The 20,036-nt window shown below is 49.1% G+C and overlaps 1 protein-coding gene across 1 annotated transcript in view; it reads left to right on the top strand.

Annotated features, from left to right (window-relative positions):
- The first annotated feature begins 659 nt into the window (after positions 1–659).
- Positions 660–20,036, top strand: part of Galnt2 (polypeptide N-acetylgalactosaminyltransferase 2) — a 128,742-nt gene continuing 109,365 nt past the window's right edge. The window contains exon 1 of the mRNA XM_005064669.4: positions 660–843. Coding sequence (XP_005064726.1) covers positions 721–843 — 123 coding nt within the window. The 5' untranslated portion in view covers positions 660–720. The remainder of the gene's footprint in view (positions 844–20,036) is intronic.

Raw genomic sequence — 20,036 nt, 5'->3', positions numbered from 1 at the left:
TCAAGAAAGCAGACAACAAAAAAGAAAAGATTTAAAAATACAAATCGCCTCCCTCCTCCCCTCATTTTCATGTTTATTTAAAACTACTACTATTTTGCTCTTAAGAGCAGGTGGGGTCATCCTCACTAACAAGTTCCTTGAAATCTACCCTCCTTGTCTTAATCTTGTTCGGACTTCAGAGTGGCGAAAGCCGGTCATCGCAAGACTCAGGAGTTTGATGCAGTAGGAGTGTTGTGAGCTTGAGGCCAGCTTGGGCTACATAGTGAGTTCGAGGCCAGTCTGGGTTATAGAAAGAAACCTTGTACTTAAAAAAAAAAAAAGGAAAAATAAAAAATAAAAACCCAATAACCCACTACTGACCAAATAGTAAATGAGACGGACGCCGGACCGGGGCGACCTCTGCAGACTGGACTAGGACCGCTCCAGGTCTTTGGGAACCCGCGTGCAAGCCTTCGGGACGGCCACCTGCCACTCCCGAGGACGCGCGGTGGGCGGGGCGCCGCTGCCATGGATACGAGGCCCCGCCTCTAGCCACGCCCCTCTGCGTCGATTGGTCGCCCTTTGCTCCCTGACCTCGCCGCCGGGCCGCCGCTTCCTGCCGGGCTCCGAGCGCCGCCCGCCGCCCGCTGCCGCGTCTTCCCGCGCCGCCGCTCCGCGCTCCGCCCGCCGCGCGCTCCGCCCGCCGCGCCGCCAGCTGCCCGGCGGCCGCCCAGTGCGAGGATGCGGCGGCGCTCGCGGATGCTGCTGTGCTTCGCGCTGCTCTGGGTGCTGGGCATCGCCTACTATATGTACTCGGGGGGCGGCTCCGCTCTGGCCGCGGGCGCGGGTGGCGCCGGCAGGAAGGTGAGTGCCGCGAGGCCTGTGCGCCAACCCGGGCCTGTGGCTGGGAGGCGCCGTGCACGGAGAGTGGTTCCTGGCTCTGGGCAGGAACCGCGGGGACCCTGGTCCGGACGCGCGAGTCAAGTTTCCTAAGGGCCCTCAGGCCAGTAGTGCGAGCCCCGGCCCTGCTCCGCTTACCAGGGACACTGGGTCCAGCGACTTGCCTCCTGCACGGGGGGCGCGAGCACCCGAGCCACATACCGCCTTGCGCAAGGATCTTGGGGACTGTTGTCTCGATGGATCCACTGCGCTCTAGCTTTACTCGCTGTGCCGCGATCGAAGGAACCAGACTCCTTGTCCCCTGCTTCTCACTCCGTCCAGCTCGCCCCAGATCCTGTGCTCCCTGAGCCACACTCCATCCGCACTCGAATCCCGACTCTGGACGCCCTGTTCCTGGATTGTGGGGATCTCTGTCCCACCAGAACCCTGTGCTCGAGCGATCAGAGGAGTCATTCCACCCGATGCCCCTCACCCTGCACCCAGAGGGAGTGAGGACGGACTGCGGTCCTGCCAGATCTCTCCTACTTGCTACACTGCCAACCTCAGCTCTTAGCCCCGCACGGCGGCGGGAACTGCCTAGCCTCTTGCACTTGCATTTCCTAACCCCAAGTCTTCCATGTGTGTTTCTGATGGGTTCTGCGCTAAGGGCTGAGTGGTGAGGCCGTGGGGACCACGGATCGCTTAGAGCTCATAGGTCTTGATTTGGCAGTCATCTCGGCTTGGGTACCGGGTGGACACAGAGCGTGAGGTCCTTACCGGTGTGTTGGTGCTGTCTGCTCTGGGCAGCAGGGGCTTGTGATGTTTTACTAGCTAATGAGCTTCAAAGCATAGTTATCTTTTCCAAAGCCCTGTGACCCTCCTGGCTTGATGTTGAATTTGCCACAACACCACCGGAAAAGACTGGAATAGACCACGGCTGCGGGAGATAGGGGATAGGGTCTTGAGTAGGAAGGACTGTCACTGAGCCGACTTTACCCCTAGTCAGACCCTGAATGTCAAGGGCACTTGGCTGACTCCCTTTCCTTCTGGCACTTTCAAGTTATTCCCAGCTGCAGGTGTAGAGGGAGGGACATGGCAGTGTCTTATTCGGCTCTTGGAGGATTTTGTGATTCGTTTTTATTTGCAGTAGAGAAAGTGGAAACAGTGTTTCTCTGTGCTTGGCTTGTGTGGAGTTGACACTGACTCCCAGCTCGGCTTTCTGAATGGTTGGAGTGTTGGGAGCCCTTGCTAGTTTTTAAGTCTAGTACATGTGGCTGGTGGTAGCAGTCTGTTATTTATTTTTTTAAATAGGACAGTGGCTCTGAGCAGGTGTGGTTTGTACCAACTTGGCTTCCCCAGTAGATGCCCCCCCCCCCACCTTGGGAATAGCCTGGCTGCCGACAATGCTTTTTCCCATGCACACAAAACAAAGCAATCTGACAAAGACTTATGGTATGTAGAAAGGCACCTGTAGCATTAGCCTCTTAGGGGTTATTGCCCTACCTCTAGGGGCTTTAGTGGGCACACACAGTGGTCCTCTGGATGCCTCTGAGGCATATGTTTTAGGTTTGGAGAAAAGCCCAAGACCTCTTTGTGATGTGATGGAGACCATGCAGAAAAAACTGGGGGAAATAAACAGTTATACATGGATTGAGGACCTGGGATTCTGTTTTGTCAGTGAGCCATAAAATGTAATCCTGGCTGGAAGTACTGTGGTTTAGTGGTCTGCAGGGGGAGGAAGAGGTGTGTAAACGCAGTAGGTTTTGAAATTTCAGTAGTGCTCTCATTAACATAGCAGGGTGGACCCCGATAGAGGCAGAGGATGCCCCCAAGCCATGGAGTGCCATCTTAGTGGGTTTAAACACTAGAAGGCTCCCCACATTTAGTTCATCCTCATGATAAGAGAAAATGTGTGGTTTCTTTAGCTTGTACAACATGAATGTGAAATATGAAAAGAAGAGAGGAGTTATTGAAAATCTGTAGCTCCCCACCCCCCAGGTGAGTAGGTTGGCTGCATTTCTTCTTGTGTTTGGCACCGTTCATAGCCGGGCTCTTGTTCTGTCTTCAGTTAGTTTCTTCATGCCTTGGTGTTTTCTTTCCCATGTGGCCCCAGGTCTCAGGATTGTGCTTTGGGGATTGTCTGAGGACACCCTGTTAGGATTTCTGCTGCTTTAGCAGCCAGGCCAGGCTGTGCACTGTGTGTCCTGCCTGCTAAACACCTCCTCTCAGAACCGCTGTTCTCCATTTAGCAAAACCCAGAAAGTCAGCTCACCTCAGACTACAGATTGAATGAACTAAGGAATTGAAAAGCAACTGTCAGCATTTGCTGGGGAACTGGGGGCTCAATACTGTGATTCCGCAATGCTGAGGCCCCATGTTAAAGCAATTTATGCATAATGCTTAAAATTGCATTTCATTTGTATAGGTATCTCCCCCTGCCATATTTACTCTTTCCTCCCTAAACTGATGATTTGCACTTCAAGAATGCCTTCCCTTTGAGCATCTTAAATGCTTTAAAATTTTAATCATGTTAAGTTTCCCTGGGGCCCTGGTATGCTGGCAGTGGATGGAGCTGCAGAAGAGAGGAACGGATCTCTGTTGAAAGGTAGCTGCCTTTGGCTGAAGTGTAGCTACAGGAAGGGTTCCCAGTAGGAAAGCAGTGAGCTGAGCTGAGACTTCAGGGCCCCTTCACGGACTGCCTAAGTCCTTTAGGTGCCCAGCACTCTTCCTGGGAGCTGGTACCCATGCTGCGCCCTCGAGCTGGTCCTCAGGTGCAGGTGTTTGGCATTTGGGATCTTGCAGGAAGCATTAGGGGAGGGGCTTCTCTTAGAACAAGGTGGGACCTCTGGCGGGGATACTCAGTGGGAGAACAGTAGGATGTAAAAGTAGAGAAGGGACTTGGGTCTGTGCTGTTCCGTAGAGGGCTTCCCGTAACAAGCTGATCTGGAGGGAACCAGTACCATCTTGAGTAGGTAGTTAGCCATGCAGCCGGAAGGTGGTGGCACAGTGGCCCCACTGGTACCGAGTACCATCTTGTTTTCTTTTTTTTGATTAGCAATCCTTCCTTTGAACACTGCTCGTCTCTGCCTCTCAGTTCTCTCATCAAAACATTAGGAGATTAGCATCCTTATACCATGGCTGTTTTTGTTTGTTTGTTTTGATTAGTGCTGAATGACTGATACAGAAAGAAGGAAAGAAAGAAAGCAGCAGAGAAATATCCCCCAACCCCTGAAAATGAAGTGAGCCAGAATCCTGTGAGGTTTTTGTTTCTGGTTAACTGTGTGCCTTGATGTCTTCCTTGCATACTTCCTGAAGAACGGGTCTGCAGGGTTCCTTATGGGTTTACACTAGAATCTTGGATGCTGTGAATGAGCCATTTATGGGAAAACCCTGGGGACACTCATACCAGCTCTGTACCCAGTTGTGGTGTCATAATAGAGTTCCCGGTAGCCAGCTGCCAGCAAAGAAAGTAGGTGAGGTGTGTAGGGTAAAGTCCATGATGGTGAGGGGGCCGAAGGTGCACCTGAGTTTTGGCAGAATAGGTTCCAAGTTGCCCACTCTTTCCCCCATCCCTTGTCAGGAAGTATAGCTGTGATTATTGAAGACTATCAAGAGGCTGCTACCCACAGTATTGTTACCTGTATCAGCAGGTTACCAAAGATAAGTGCGCAATTTAAGAAAGGCCATTTGCACTAAGTATGATGACATAGGCCTAGCAGGAAGATCAGGAATTCAAGGTCACCCTTTCTTACATATCACATTCAAGTACAGGCCAGCCTGGGCTATATGAAATCCTGCCTCGAAACAGTAATGAGGCTTGTAGTGGAGGTGGGAAGACTGCCAGGGGAAGCCCAGCAATAAATAGCCTGCCTCATCCACACTGTGAGATTAACCTCCTTCAAGAAGATAAAGTCCCCTGTTCCAGGATTCTGTTGGGGCTGCCTTTGGGAGTGCAAACACAACAGAAACAGATTGTGACCGGTAAATACTACAAAGATAATGAGCTATGCCCTGGGCCCCCCAGCAGAAGTGAAAATGAACGTGTTTACTAGTGGCTTGTGGCCTTCAGTCTGCTCAGCTTACAGGGCTAACTGCTGTGGCGTGGAGGGTGGCAAGGCCCTGGGAGCAGAGAGAGTCTTTCCAAGGCTTTTATTTTAGCTTTCTGCGATCTCCCTAGCATGGCTGGAAGAAAGGGGGTTGTGGGGTCAGTTGTTTGCTGCCCTTTGTATCTAAGGGTATGTGAGAGGTGGTAGGGAAGTTAGGTCGGGAAGACAGGGATGCTTGTAGCTTCTCTGCTGCTGCTGTAGTCTCAGGTTTTTGGGTAGTGTGTTCTTTGAGAGGAACATGATGTCAGCCCAAGGCTGCTGCCATGCCTCTTCCCAGAGTCATGTTCAGAAGTGTCTGCACTGGGCTCAGATAGAGGCCAGGCAGGCTGCAGGTGTTCCTGGGGTAGCTTTGGACAGTCTCCTGCAGACCCGGCTGGATGCACAAGCCCACTCCCCTGAGAGCTTGTTGTTTCGTCCCTGTGCAGCCCGTTGGGGAGCCGTGTTTGAGGGCGACACTGAGATTGCTAGCTAGGCAGAGGGGAATCATATATGTAGCCATGTCATACAGTTGGGGAGGGGGCTCTGGTCTTAAGCACCTAGAACAGCTCCCCCAACTCTAGTTGCTTGTCTCTCTGTCCACTGCCCCCTATATTTTTGAGAAAGTCAGTTTCCTTCTTGGCTCCTCTTTCCACATTAAGCAGCTAAGGGTGTACCCTGTCACCTGGTAGGGTTCCTGTCACTTCCCTGTGTGTCAAAACAGGTGCTGAGTGTTGGTGCCCTCACCCCTGTCAGTGACTATAGCCTACTCCACCCACATGGTCTCAGCTCCTTCCTGGTGAGGTCTTTTCTGATGCAAGAGCCCAGCAGTGCTTTCCACAAAGGCTGCCCATGGAGCTTCCAGGACAGGCTGGGCCAGGTAAGCGGCTGTCCTAGCTGATGGCCACTGTTACTCTGATACAGCAGAGGAGCTCACCACAGCCTCTTCTGACCTGGGCACAACTTGACCTTGTTCTCTCTGGGTCAGAAGACTCCTGACCTTTGACCCTGAGCATTGTATACCTCTCTCCCCAGAGACTACAGGCCCATTTCCAAGGTGGGGGTGATGTATCAGGCTTCAACACCAATTGACTCACCTGCTGGAACCCTTTACTTCATTAGGCTCCCATGCCTGGTGTGGCTCAGTGCCTGGAGTGGCTCCGGAGCTGCCCAGCCCTCTTCTGACTTGGTTTGGACTGTAAAGCTGACATGTCTATACTTAGTCCTGTCCAGTAGTGTGGGCCTAGGGAGTGTGTGTTATGATGAACAGATTGAGTTTCTCAGCATGCTGACATGTAGACAGCCGTGATTCATCTGGGCTCAATATGTGGAGAAACAGGCCCTCTTACTAGAACTCTCATTTATGGAGTTGTAGTTTGAGTTTTCTTGGGAGCTATGTGACACCCTGAAGACTGAGAGAACTGCAGTGGAGAGCAGTTGTCTGGGGCCAACCCATACCTGTCCCCATGGCCTGACCTATTCTTGCAGGCTGTTGTCCTGGTGAATGGCCCCTTCCATTTGATTCCTTCCTCCTAGAAGTGTTCTGTGGAGTAAGCAGTCTCCTCCAGGTCACCTTGCTGGCCACCTGGTCCTTTAAGTCAGGCAGCTCCTGTCTCTTGGTCTCTTGAGGAGGAGGAGTTCCTGGAAAGGGATGGGGCAGGGCCTTTGGACTGTAGTGTCTGTTTTTGCAGGGGACAGTGGTTGCATTGTTTCTGGTTTCTCACATCCAGCAGGGCTAGCTTTGGGGCTGGAGGATTTATCTTCCCCGGGTCCATTCTCTCCATGGTGGGAGATTCACAGCATTGCCAACCTCTGCATAGTGGGTGCCAGCACCCCTCATAGGTTGTACCAGGTGCTGCCAGGATGTGAGACAGAATTGACCCACATGCTGAGGGTGCTATTAGCTTTTTGGTTTTTCTCCCTGTACCTTTGCGGCTGGGCCTTCTTAGAAGGAAACAACCACTCTCTGAGTCTATGGGGGCCTCCTTTAGGAGGTACTCAGGTGAGTAGTAAGTTTTAAAATCTAACAGACACATGCTTAGCACCTGCTGCACACCATGTATGTCCTTAAAACTTTTACCATATTATTGAAGAAACTAAAGAATAGGGAAGGCAAGAGCCCGACCCAGGGTCACAGAGCTTGTGGGTAGAGACTCACTCGGTTTGTTGTGGTACCGGTCTCTGAGGTCTTCCCATTGTCAGGATGTGGATGTGACCCCCAGGCTTCCTAGACCCTTTCCTTGGTTGTCAGTGTCCTTCCCTTACTGCCGTGGTGACTCTGGGAAGGTACCCTGTGGCCTATATGCTTAGGAGTGTTCTAATGGTAGTGGCAGGTTGCTTGCTTTATATTAGGTTTCTTCCTGTCTACTATTAGATTTACCCTCTTACCCACAGGCTTTGGTCTGACTTGAAGTAGCCATCCTCCATGCTGCACTGGCCAGGAGAGTGATACCAGGGTCTGTGCCTTTAGCTCTCTTACCAAGTGTCTCCTGAGACTCACTGGATGCCTAGCACAGCTGTGTCTGGAATCCTCCTGGGAACCCAGCAGACTGTGACACTTCACTCCACTGGGGCGGGGGTGGGGCAGACAGCAGACAGTACAACGTAAGTGGGCAATGCTGGGATGCAGCCGTGGCAGAGGACACGTGGACCATGGAGAGAATGAATCCAGCCTCTGGCTTCCTTTGCTTCTAAGGCCCCTGGGTTCCTCAGTGTCCAGCCTCTGCCTGTCCTTACCTTCTGCTCAGCGAATAGAATGAACCAGTTTCCAGGGGTTACTGATCATAGTTTGCGAGAAGAGTGGCTCTTCCGTCACAGGGAGGCCCGGTCTTTCTGTTCTCTTCATGCACTTGGTTGAATGCTAAGTTATCTGCCATACCCTGGCCCCCTACCCTCGTGTGCTTCTCAGTTCCATAACCTGTGGTTCATTGTGTGGTAGATTGGCTAGGCTGTGTTGTGGGATAGTGTCTAGATTCCTGAGCTAGTCTTTGAGGTGCATCAGGGCAGGCAGGGAGGCAGGTCATGGTTTAGGGTCTGTGAAAGGACATCATGAATTTACAGAGCTGTCCCCACATGTCAGAGCTCAAGAAGTCATCCTTGGGTCTTGAGCCCCTGTTGCAGTCAAGGATCTCCATTACTGCTCCATCCCCAGGAACAGCTGGAGGTACAGATGGTGTTGTTCATCACTCACGATTGCAAGAGGGCAGAAACCTACTGGCACCCTGCTTTGGAGAGGTGGCACTTGGTAGTGTCGGTTCTGGGATCTGTGGTGTTTGTGAAAAACAAGATGGAGCTGTGACCTCACTGTCTGGAGCTGCCGAGGGACATCAACTGGTAAAAACATAACTTGCAGGTTTCTCAGGTATCTTTGGGGCAAGGGGCTGTTTTATGGGGCTTCTGGGTACTTCTAAAGGAACCAGCAGAGTGGCCACGTGTCAGCTCAGGACGGGCAGTACCAAGGTCTTCAGGCTCAGGAGTGCTGTGATGGTTCCTGCTGTCTTCCTGGAAGGCCAGCCCAGGTGTGACCTTTGATTCCTTGCTTTGGAAAACTGACAGGCTTCAGATGAAAGGTCTTTCTCAGCAAATCCCTTGGGATGGGAGCTTGAGGAGCTCTTGCAAATTAAAGACTTGGACTTGAAACTGTCTATAAATTAAGCTCTCTCTAGGTCTAGGGCGAGTATAGACGTTCACACTGGGAATCTGTGTTGCTGCCTTGGTGCAGAGCTGCTTGGCCCAGCATGGGGTGTCTTAAGGCCTGGCTGTCCTGTTCTGACGGCCTGGGGCTTTCCTGTTGACCCACTTGCTGAACCTTTGCTTCCAGAGGCCACCTCCTCTCTGTCCCCTCCCACCTTGTCTTGGGAGTTTGCTTATCAGCTCACTTGTGGACACCATTAGTTTCCCCTCCATCTGTAACCTTTTTCATCAACTCCAAGACTCCCTTATTTGTAAAATACTCTGTAGTTTATATGCCACTAGGAAAGAAAAAAAATGCATTGAGATGAATAACATGGTTTCTATCAGTTAACGTTTTTATTTTCTACTCCTTGAAAAAGCCCTTTCAGACTTAATTAGACATTGATTTTTCTATGTATCACTCTTGTACATAGACACAAAGGAAAACGTAAGTGAAATATATTGGATAAGGTGTTCCCAAAACTTTTTCTGAGTCTACCCACTCTAAGTCACTTTCTGTTTTTTTCAGTTGTCCACTGTATCACCAAAATTGTTGGTGACAGCATTTCCCAAGGGAGGGGGAGCCATAAAAGTGCTAAGGGATATTGACTCTGGACCCTTAAGGTAGCTTGACAGTTGTATAATTAGCCACTCCCAACCCTACACTCCTCCCCTGAATCCTGGTGAGTCCTCCATTTCACTGTCTGTTCCCATCTCATCCTGATGGGATTTCTAGGGATTATTGCTTTTGGATTCTTTTAAGCTTTTGACATGTCCAGCAAATTGAGACACTGAGCCTGCAGTGGTGCACTGGGCCCTAACCTGGCTCACAGAGAGAGACTTGGGTGTTTTGGGGGAGACATATGAATTTCTCAAGTTCAACTGTGGGCAGGGATTATCTCAGAATGGACCAGTTGGGGCCCTGCTTTTCCTCACCCATGAGAGCCCAGTTGCTGTCTGGGTCTCTCTCTGACAGAGGAGGCTTGTCTACTCCAGTCCTAGAATCCTGATAGACTACTTATTTCTAAGAGTAGCTGTGAGTGAATGCCCATTCAGAAACATTCTGGAGTATTAACCATGTAAGAGGTCACCTTGGGTGCCAGGTTGCAGAGGGACCGTCCTCCTTTATATTGAGATTGCAGTTACCAAGCAGCTAGCATACTTTGAGGAGTCCCTTATGTGGTTTTCATCAGGGTTGCTTTGAAATGCTGTAAGGTCCTCCTAACAAGAAAGCATTCGACATTTGTCAACATTTTTTTTTCCCTGTAAGAATCACCTGGCTGCCTTTGATACCCTTCTAGGAACATTTGGTGGCAGAGTGTGAATCAAGGTAGGCACAAGCCACTGTCACCTAAGCTGCCATCCGCAGCTCACAGTCCCTTACCCAGTAGCTGCCTTGGCTATTCAATGGTGATTTCTTGATTGACCTGTATATCTGCGTCAACACCTTGCCTTATCATGGGCAGGAAGCTGGAGTGGGAGACGACTAATAAATATATATTATTCCTTTTTGTTCCTCCACCAGGATGTTATTGTAAAAGTCCCACATATTATGTCGAATTTGTAACTGGTGATTTTGGCAAGGATGTGATACTGCATATTTTCTGTAAGGTGTAATTCCTGGTGACTTCAATTTATATCAGTCTATTGCTGCAGTTCCTGAAAGGCTCTGAGCCCTTGCCATTTGTCTTGCTTCTCTTTAGGCCTAGGGCAATACTGGGCTGGGAAGTTTTTCCTTTGTACACATTTAATTTGTAGAAAACCTGAAGGTTACTAGACTGTCCCTCAGGTCATGCAATAGCAAAGGCAGGCTATTGTAAGATCCCAACAGCTGCCTAAAGTAAGGCTTCCAGGAAAGCCAGTACTGGCTGGCTTGTTTTCCAACTGTGTCCCTGAGACATAGATAGGTACAAATAGCAGGTCTCCCTGTCTGGGACTCAGCCACAGCTTCAGGCCAGGAGGGTGCTGATTACAGGGCTATTGTCTGCTTATCAAAACTGCTGATGTGGATGAGCAGAAAGCTCAGAGGGGGAGGGTCTGGGTTTCTGGGTGGTCTGAGGCCCAGGCCCAGGGCTGGTATTGTGAAAGGGGTGTGGCTGCAACTGCCCAGCCTTACCATTGAATTCAGAGGCAGGTCAGGGCTGGGTGTCTCATTCCTGATAGAGAAAACCAAGAACACATAGCAGTAGGCATTAGGGAATAGTGTGGGCCACCATCATCTGCCTACAATGGCATGAACTAGTTCATATCCTTTGTTTTAGAAAAGAATGGATTATCTCCCCTTCCTGGCTTGGTGGTATCATCATTGCAGTAGTGTTTTATTTTAGAGTTTTTCTCTCTAACAGGACATGATGGCACAAAATGTCATTTGGCTATTCTGACCTCCAAGTTGCCAGCATCTTCATAAGCTGGTCCAGTGTGAGACCTGAGAGCAACCAGTGCTTGCAAACAGTGATTTCCCTGCTACCAGCACTTGGGGATCACAATACTAGAGGATTGCACAGAAACTCTAAAGACCACCTTGGGTGGTTTGAAGTCAACCTGGATACTGCACTGGGCTGGCTCTGGGTTCCTCTGTAGGGTTGGTGTGATGTGGCAGAGAGGACATAGCAAAGTGTTGAGCCTGGGCCTGGACCTAAGCCAGGCTGCCTGGGTATGAATTCTGGCTTCCTGGGTGGCCCTGTGACCTCAGGCAAGTCACTTAGCCTTTCTGTGTGGTTTCCTCATGTGCCTGTCTCAGCGGTTTCCAGTGAGGAGCGTGTTAGTATGTATCAGCTGTCTGGATTGGTCCTGGTGTGCACACAGCAAATGCTCAGCAGTGTGACGGCTGTTGTTAGTTTTAAATGGTATTGTTAAAGGTGGGAGCCGGGTGACACACCACGAAGGGAACCGCTACACAGTGGGGATGTTGTCCCACACAGTGGGTTGTTTCGGGAGAACTCAGATGACAGAACTCTGCACTCTTCCCCTGAGGAAACTGAGTCCAGAGACGATAGCAGGCTGGACAGTGTCCCATTGTGAGAGCCAGCGCACAGACCTTAGCCTTCATACCCAGCGCTGGGTTTCTCAAAAGTTCTTTCCCAATTCATCTCTTCCCTTCCTTCCTTGTAACTTGTCTTTGAAAATTTGTATCAGGATGTGTGTTTTAGCTATGGGGCTATATAATTAATTTTTAAAACTAATTTTAATTGGTTATTTCAACATGTTGAGTTGTTATTATCTAAGTGTTACTTGCTACTTGAAACTTTCCCACAAGGTTCTAATTGGTAAACATTCTTTTCATTTTATTAGTTCAGCTTCTGCTTGCCTTTGAAACTGTAGGTGAGTGACACATGAAGACAGATTAATAATTGAAGTAATACAACACAGCCACCTGCAAAGGTTCTGTCATTTGGTGCAGTTTCCACATTTACTCCTGGATCGCGGATGAACAAACTTCACTGTGTAATGATTCTAATAAAAAATAATCTAAAATCTGAATGTTGGTGAGTGTCTTAGTTAAGGTTTCTATTGCTGTGAAGAGACACCATGACTATGGCAACTCTTTTTCTTTCCTTTTTTCTTTTTTGAAACAGGGTTTTTCTGTACTTGTCCTGGGACTCACTTTGCAGATCAGGCTGACCTTGAACTCATGCCTGGCTTATAGCAACTCTTATAAAGTAAAACATTTAATTGGGGCTGGCTTACAGTTTAGAAGTCATTATTGTCATGGTGGGAAAAATGGCAGTGTGCAGACAGATATGAAGCTGAAAGTTTTACATCTTGATCTCAGGCAGCTGCAGGAGACTGTGACACTAGACCTAGCTTGAGCGTATGAGACCTCAGAGCCCGCTTCCACAGTGACACACTTCCTCCAGCAAGGCCACACCTCCTAATAGTACCACTCCCTTTGGGTCAAGCATTCACACACATGAATCTATGGGGGCCATAACTATTCAGACCACCACAGTGAGGATGCTGGATCTGAGAAAGTCATCATTCAGCCCCTGTGTGACTCTGGATCCCTGTTTGTACTGCTCTTGGTGAAGAGAGGTGTGATGGGGTCAAATAGATGGAGGTGGTACCCAAGAGTATAGTGAGGCTTTTTTGCTGCCCCTCCTTGTACATGTGCTCATTCTCCCATCTGATGGAGAGGGGCTTTCTGGGAGCAGATGTGGTGAGCTGTCAGATGAGGAATAGTTTAATCTTCCTTGGTTGTCTCCTTTGGGCCTCCTGGTGTTTTCTTGGATCTATTAAGGTTCCTGTGTTACAGAGAAGCTGTGGTTCTGTGAGGCTGTGTCATTTGTGGGCCCTATTGTAAGGTATTTCCATGAGTCAAAGTGTAGTGATGGCCCAGGACAATAAAGATTGAGGGCCTCATAGGTTAGTAGGTGGCTCTGGAGAGTAGACTGGGTGACTTGCTTTGCCTTGCTGGTCCTACAATTATCAAGGGCTGCAGAGTACAGGTGGGACTCTCCCACCTTGAGGTTCTCCAATGGTCCATGCCCACCCCTTTGGTGGCCCATTCCTGAGATTCTCTGTTCCCACCCTGCCTCTAGATGGCCCCTCTGGGTCCTTAATGCATTACGCCACCCCTGAGAGCCCAGTATAGAACTGTCCTTCAAGCATAACAACCATTACCATCTTAATCTGAGCATCTGTGATCACTTACAAGTGACCTGGAAGAAGTTTTATTTAGATAATGACCCGCATCTGAGATTCCAGCCACTCCTCCCAGCTAGCTGTATGTAATCTTGTCCAAGCTGCATGTGTGTGTTGTGGTGTTTGGAGGTGATAGACTAGATTGAGTGTGGAAGGTTAACTGAACGTCAACTCTGTCTGTATAGTCATAGGGAAGTCAGCATCTATGTTAAGGTGAGACATCATGGTGGTTCGACTGATTTGGGCGGCAAGTATGCTCTGTAAGTAAGCCCAATAAACTCCTTTGTATGCTCTGTAAGTAAGCCCAATAAACTCCTTTGTATGCTCTGTAAGTAAGCCCAATAATAAACTCCTTTGTTCACCAAGTTTGACTTAGATGGTCTGGTTACCTTTTGTCTGTTGTTGGTGCCTTGTCTAGGGGTGTAGATGTCTGTTTACATCTCCCCAAGGAAGTTTATACATCTGTGTGTCCTTCCCCCAAGTGGCTCTTTTTGTCCCTTCCCAACGTTGAGCTGCTTGGACAGCTTTCATATTTTCTGTTTTACTCCATGAAAATGTGGCAGATGTCTGTCAGGAGTGGGGCTTTGCACACAGAAGAGTAGCTGAGAGAGTCTGGAAAGTTGGCCATCCTGGCTGGCTGACAGAAGACCATAGGTGGGAAGGCACGCAGTAAGAGGCCAGTTAGCAGCTTGGCCAGTGGAGCAGGGGAATGGGCTGAGTAAGTGATCTGCAGCATGAAGTGCATGCAGTGTGCCAAAACCTTTCAAGATTTAGATCACTACTCCAAGGCATTGCTGTGTCCTTCAGAAAGCTGCCTTGCTGTGAAGTGATGCTGTGTTGAGGGGAGAATGTGTTCAAGGAATGGCAGTGTGGGCTCACCATCTTTACTCAGTGTAGAGTGTAGTTTTCCCCGCCAGTCGCCTGGGCCCTGCCGCGCTGTGTGAATTCGCAAATAACACACAGGAGGCAATATTAATTATGAAGCTGTTGGCTGTTTGCTTGGTTTCTTATTGACTAGCTCTGACTTAAGTATTTAACCTATAATTGTTTAAGTATTTCTCTTACCAGAGAAAAGGGTCCCGACCTCTTACTCCTCTGGTGGCCTACATGGTGTCTGCCTTTGTGTCTCTTTCCCAGAATCCTCCTCAACTTCTAGTCCCACCTATCTTGCTTCCCTATTGGCCAGCAGTGCTTTATTCAACAACCACATACACAAAAGGATTTCCCACATCAACTCAGTACATCTGGATTGCCTGGGGCCATCTGTAACTTTGCGTCCCAAAGTGGTAGATATCCCTGTGGCCTGTTGGCCTTTCTCAGGTGATTGGTAGCCCTACTGTCCACATTCTCCAACCTGCATAAAAGGGGCACTGCCAGTTCCCAGAGGAGCTGTGTCCCCCTCCCCTGGACCCAGTCTATGGGTTCTAAGTCATTTTACTCTTTATATTGGGGTCTGCAGTGTGAGGTGGTCTTTAGTGCGGCCAGAGTAGGGAATCAGCTTGTTTGTTTTTGAGGTGAGTTTGGCTTTCTCTGCAGGTGCAGTAGGTACAAGGTTAGGGAGACCTGAGGTCTCTTGAAACCCTTCACTGATGTTGCGCTGACCTGCCTCTGTTGTGTGTGCGTTAAGCCGTCAGCTCCTGGTGCTTTTGTAGGTGGAGTTGCAATCCGCACCTGAAGGGGGAAGAGATGGCACCAGCATGCTGAACTGGGTCAGGAAGTACTGCCAGGCACAGGGTAACGTTTTGTTCATTACTTTCAGGGCTGCCTTTCCCTCTGTCTGTGTCTTTGAATTCTTAGTGTCCTGTCTGATCTTATTAAACTGTTGATGCAACATAAAGTTTTCGAACAGTACAAAGGTGTGTGTGTGTGTGTGTGTGTGTGTTTGTATGTGTGTGTGTGTGTGTGTGTGTGTGTGAGGGGACACTATGAGAGGGTACTTGGAGCCCACATACAGGCTCACCCCTCTGTTAGAGCCCCTGAGGGTCTGGAGTCTTGCTGCTAAGGGACAGCATGAGCAGCTGGTTTGAAGTTGACTCATTTATACATACATGCATTCCTTGGTCTCAGCTACTTCCTTGAGAGTAAGATGCAGGTAATGGGGGCTCAGAGCTGCTGAAGGCCTCACTGGTTTTCACTTGGCAAGCACTTATGTGTGCCAAGGACATCCAAGTGTTGTATTGCAAAACTTCTTGTGGAGATACAACACACATGTCTACTCACCCCAGATAGGGAGACCACAACAGACCAAAGTATGGATACCACCAGAGTCCAACTTGGTAAGCCAGTGAGTTTTATTGTTACCTACAGGAGTATGGGTGAGGGGTTAGTTACAGGGGCAGAAATGACTAAAGATAGCTGCATCAGCAAAGCCCACCCCAGCACAGGTGACCGCTTACAAAGCTGGGAACCTGGAGTGCACTCGGGTACCCTTAGCTGTTATTGCTTACTCTGTCAGAGAGGACCTAGTGAATCTGGTCAGTTTCAGGAACTTCCTGTAACTATTTTGAGTTGTTTGCCTTCCTGTTTAAGGAACTTCCTGGAGGATGGAGTGTTTCAGTTTTGGAGGAAGCTGTTACATAACATGTTACAGAGAAAAGCCCCCCCCGGTAAAGGGAGACCATGGGTGGTCTCCTCCCAGCACCTGTGAAGGGACGGTCCTGGCACCCTGCTGATATCTGCTCTTCTGTATGCAGACTCTAAGCCAGTGTTGATACAACCCCTTTTAACTAGTGCAGCTCTCCCCAGAGGGCAGGGACCTGACCTGCCAAAGCTTGCCTTGTCTCCATACTTTAAGAGTTGCCTCATCTAATGCCCAGTACTAACTACTGATTTTCCCAAATGGAAGGTAAGCAGGGTGAAGAATCTGCCTTTTGGCTGTACTTGAACCCCAAGACCGGCAGGAGCCTCCTATCCCCTCCTGCCGTCCTTTCTTGTTCTCTCTGTCTCACCTCATCTTGGTTTTCCTTCACAGCTTGCCCTTCCCTTGGCTCTTTTACTGTTAGCCTCCATGGTGGTCTGTGGTTCTCAGTCTGGGTGCACTTAGAAATACCTGGGCAGGGCTTTAAAATACAGTGGCCCAGAACCCACCCTGAGCAATTCGGCAAGCAGGTCTGCCTGTGCCACTGTGTGTACTCTGTACACATGCCCCATGTTTGGATTCCAGTATTATTGGGTGTGGAGCAGCTGGGATGCGTTGCTGTGGCTTCATCTTTGGGGGAGGGAATGCTTAGATTGGAGCCTTTCTTGTGTGATGCCCTTGTGCTGTTACGATGCTGTTTGGTTTTCTGGTTTGGAAGAATTGGTTACTGGCTTTTACAGTCAGAGTTGGGTTCTTGTTGGAGTCTTGATGAACTCGCTTCCTTTCCTGGAGCTCCTTCCCAAAGATCTTATACCTCCTCTTCCTCCTCAGAGTCTCGGTGTGCCCTTTATCCTGTCCTGTTTGCAGCCCCAGCGCATCTGGCCCTGCTGTGACTTGAAGCTAGGGCTACACCAAGCTTTGTCCCAGCACCTTGGCAGCCTCCACTGGAAGAGGGCATGAGAGGGAAGGACCAGTGAGGTGGGAGGTAAAGATTCTTTGGTTCCTGTTGCCCTTGCTGTAGCCATGCCTTGGATTTTAGTTTTCTTGGCACTAATAGACTTTGGCCCCTCACCCTTGGGGATTCCAGCCTCAGGCCAGGAGTATCTTGTCCTGTGCTTCTCTGTCCCAAAGGCCTCAACCTTGAACGTTCCAGTCCTGGGGTAGATTATGGAGGCTCAGTTTGACCTCCTCCTGAGTTTCCTGAGACTCAGGTGGAGGCTGCTCCTGCAGCTGGCTGCCACTGTTACCCAGGTGACCATTTATACGGAAACCCCTCTGTTGGAGAAATACCTGTAGCTCTGGTTAGACTCTGGCTGGTTTGTGTGGCCGGCTGTCCACTACTGTAGTGGACAGTAGGTGACTGACACTTATTAGATGTGGCTCATGTGGGCAGTTGTGCTCGCTCCTCCTACAGGACTACTAGTGTGTCTCAGATAAGTTCTCTTCTCTCCAGCCATGGTCTTGAGCCTCAGTGAGACTGGGTGGCTTCCTGGAAAGGATCACTACAGATTGCTGCCGCCATCCATTCTTTTTTGGCTTTGCTTTCAAAGAGCAAAGTCCATGTCCATTCAGTAACTATAGTTATGTCAGCTTCAGATGCTTAAACTACAGATTTTCATTTTTTGAGACAGGTTTCTCGGTCTGTGTAGCATTCAGCTGTCCTGGAACTCACTTTGTAGACCAGGCTGTCCTTGAACTCAGAGATCCACCTGCCTCTGCCTCCCAAGTGCTGTAATTAAAGGCATGTACTTCCACCTCCCAGCACACTATAAATTACTTCTAAAGAGACTCCAGGTAGCTTGTTAGGGGAAAAAATATGTTTGAGTAAACACAGATTCACTAAGAGTTTATAAGGCTAACCATCTCAGTTGCTCAGTCGGTAAAAGTACATGTCTGTTGCTGTGATCAAACACTGGGAAGACTTTCTCTGTTCTGCCAGTCAGCTCTGTCCCACCAGCCAGCTCCCAAGTAGCCACCCAGAGACTTAATATTAATTATAAATGCTTGGCTGATAGCTTAGGCTTGTTACTAACTAGCTCTTACAACTTAAATTAACCCATATTTCTTATTTATGCTTTGCCATGTGGTCGTACCTTTTTTTCAGCATGTCCATTTTGCTTTTCTTCACGTCTCCTGGCGACTCTGCTCTCTTTTCCCTGTGCCTAACTTGCCTAACTTTTTCCTGCCCACCTATTGGCCAGTCAGCTCCTTATTAATCAGTGAGAGTAATACATATTCACAGTGTACAAAGATTGTTCCACAGTAAGATGCTGGACAAAAGCAATGTGGAGCAGAAAGGGTTTATGTAGTTTACAGGCTATAGTCCATCATCAAGGGAAGCTGGGGTAGGAACTGAAGCTTAACCATGGAGGAACACTACTTACTGGCTTGCTTCCCATAGCTAGCTTTCTTATATAACCCAGGTCTACATGCCCAGAGATAATACCACCCGCAGAGGGCTGGGCTCTCCCACATCAATCATTAGTCAAGAAAATGCCCCACAGACTTGCTCGTGGGCCAGTCTGATGGAGGTAATCCCTCGACTGAAGGACTGGTGACTTATGTGACTCTAGTTTGTGTCAAATTGACTAGCACAGTGCGCAAGCCTGTGTTCATGATGGAGGGAGAAAACCAACTCCTGAAGGGTGTTCTCTGGTGTCCATGTGCACACTCACACACGTCTTACTCGTGTACCACACAACACAATTAAAACCTATACAAATTAAAATCAAATGAGGAACTGCAGGACTATCTGACATGGGCCTGAAGAGGGTAGGATGGAGAACTGATGAAGGTCCCCATCTCTAGTTAAGCGCTCAGCACGATATACTGTCCCCTAGGTCAGTCAGCAACTCGAGGGACTCCGGGACCCTCCTGGTTTTGACTTAATCAGCCAACAGGGTCAGAGAAGCAGCTTCAGTTAAGCATAGTGTATATGAGTAGCCAAAACAAGTAAGGCAACATGTTGGCTGCACAATTCACATTTTCTCAGAAAATGAGGCATCTCCATGTGAAGACATTTTTGGTAGCTTTTCAACTTGATAAAAATCATTGTGGGTACTGAGTTCAAGGTCATGAACATAGTAATGGTTACTGTTGATGGGGGATGATACAGAGTGAAGATGTGCTCATGTAGCCTGTTCATTTAAGAAAGTGCCGGGGTGTGATACTATAGCTCTGCCTCAGGCCAGGGTGAAGCTTGCTGCCACTTGACTCTAGTAAGCTAGGAAGCTTTGGTGAATAGCACAGATCAGCACGGGGACCAGTCAGAGGCTCATAAGCCTCTTAACTCTAAACCCTAGGCTCATTAATTGTTGCTCACTTGGGGCAACAGTGTCTTGATGGTTTGTATTTAAATTCGTTGGTTGCCCAAGGTGCCTGGGCTGCCAGGAGCCTGTGGTCTCTTTTCACAGATGGGAAGTAGATTCTGAATCACACCATCCCAGGCAAGTTATGTGAGGTGGTGAGGGCTGGGTGACACCATGCAGATAAAACTGGGCACAGATTAGAGATACCCAGAACTCATGGTCACCTGGCTGCCTTGGCTGCTACAGACGACTCTTCTATGCAAGTAGTTGGTTAGTGTCGGCAGGCAGTGAGTTAGCCACTGGAGCTGAGAGCTGCCCCTGAATTGGGCAGTGACCAGCAAGTCACAGGGTATAACTGGCCTTTCTGTATCTGGATATAGTAAAAAAAAATTGCAACTTTGAACATGACTAAATGTTGGTCAATAACACATGTTCATGGAAGACCATGGGCATGAGGGGTCAGATAGATCCCAAACACCTTTAATCCAAGCACTCAGAAGACAGAGGCAGGTGGATCTCTGTGAGTACCAGGCCAGCCTGATCCTGTCTCAAACCTGTTGCCTACAAAAAAACAAAAACAAAAAACCTCACAGAAAAATCTCTCACCAAACCAAACCCTGGGAGGCCTTCTTGCAGTCCCTGGCTCATCTAATGGAAAACACTGCTTGCAGGGAGGAAGGGGTCTCCATGGTATTGCCTGGGGCATAAGTGGTATTAGGGTAGGACGCACACTCTGCCTGGTCTGCTCCTTACCTCAGTGTGAATTCTGAGGTAACTGGGTCTGCATCCCAGGCAAGTGGAGGGTATTCCAGAGTACTGTGCCTTTTTTGGGGATTGGCTAACCTCAGAGGGTGGTGACCTTGGGGTCCCATGTTGATGGATGGTCTGCCACATTGG

Source organism: Mesocricetus auratus, unplaced genomic scaffold (assembly GCF_017639785.1).
Source record: "Mesocricetus auratus isolate SY011 unplaced genomic scaffold, BCM_Maur_2.0 Super-Scaffold_100013, whole genome shotgun sequence".
NCBI lineage: Eukaryota > Metazoa > Chordata > Mammalia > Rodentia > Cricetidae > Mesocricetus > Mesocricetus auratus.
This window is presented reverse-complemented; position numbering and strand designations above follow the sequence as displayed.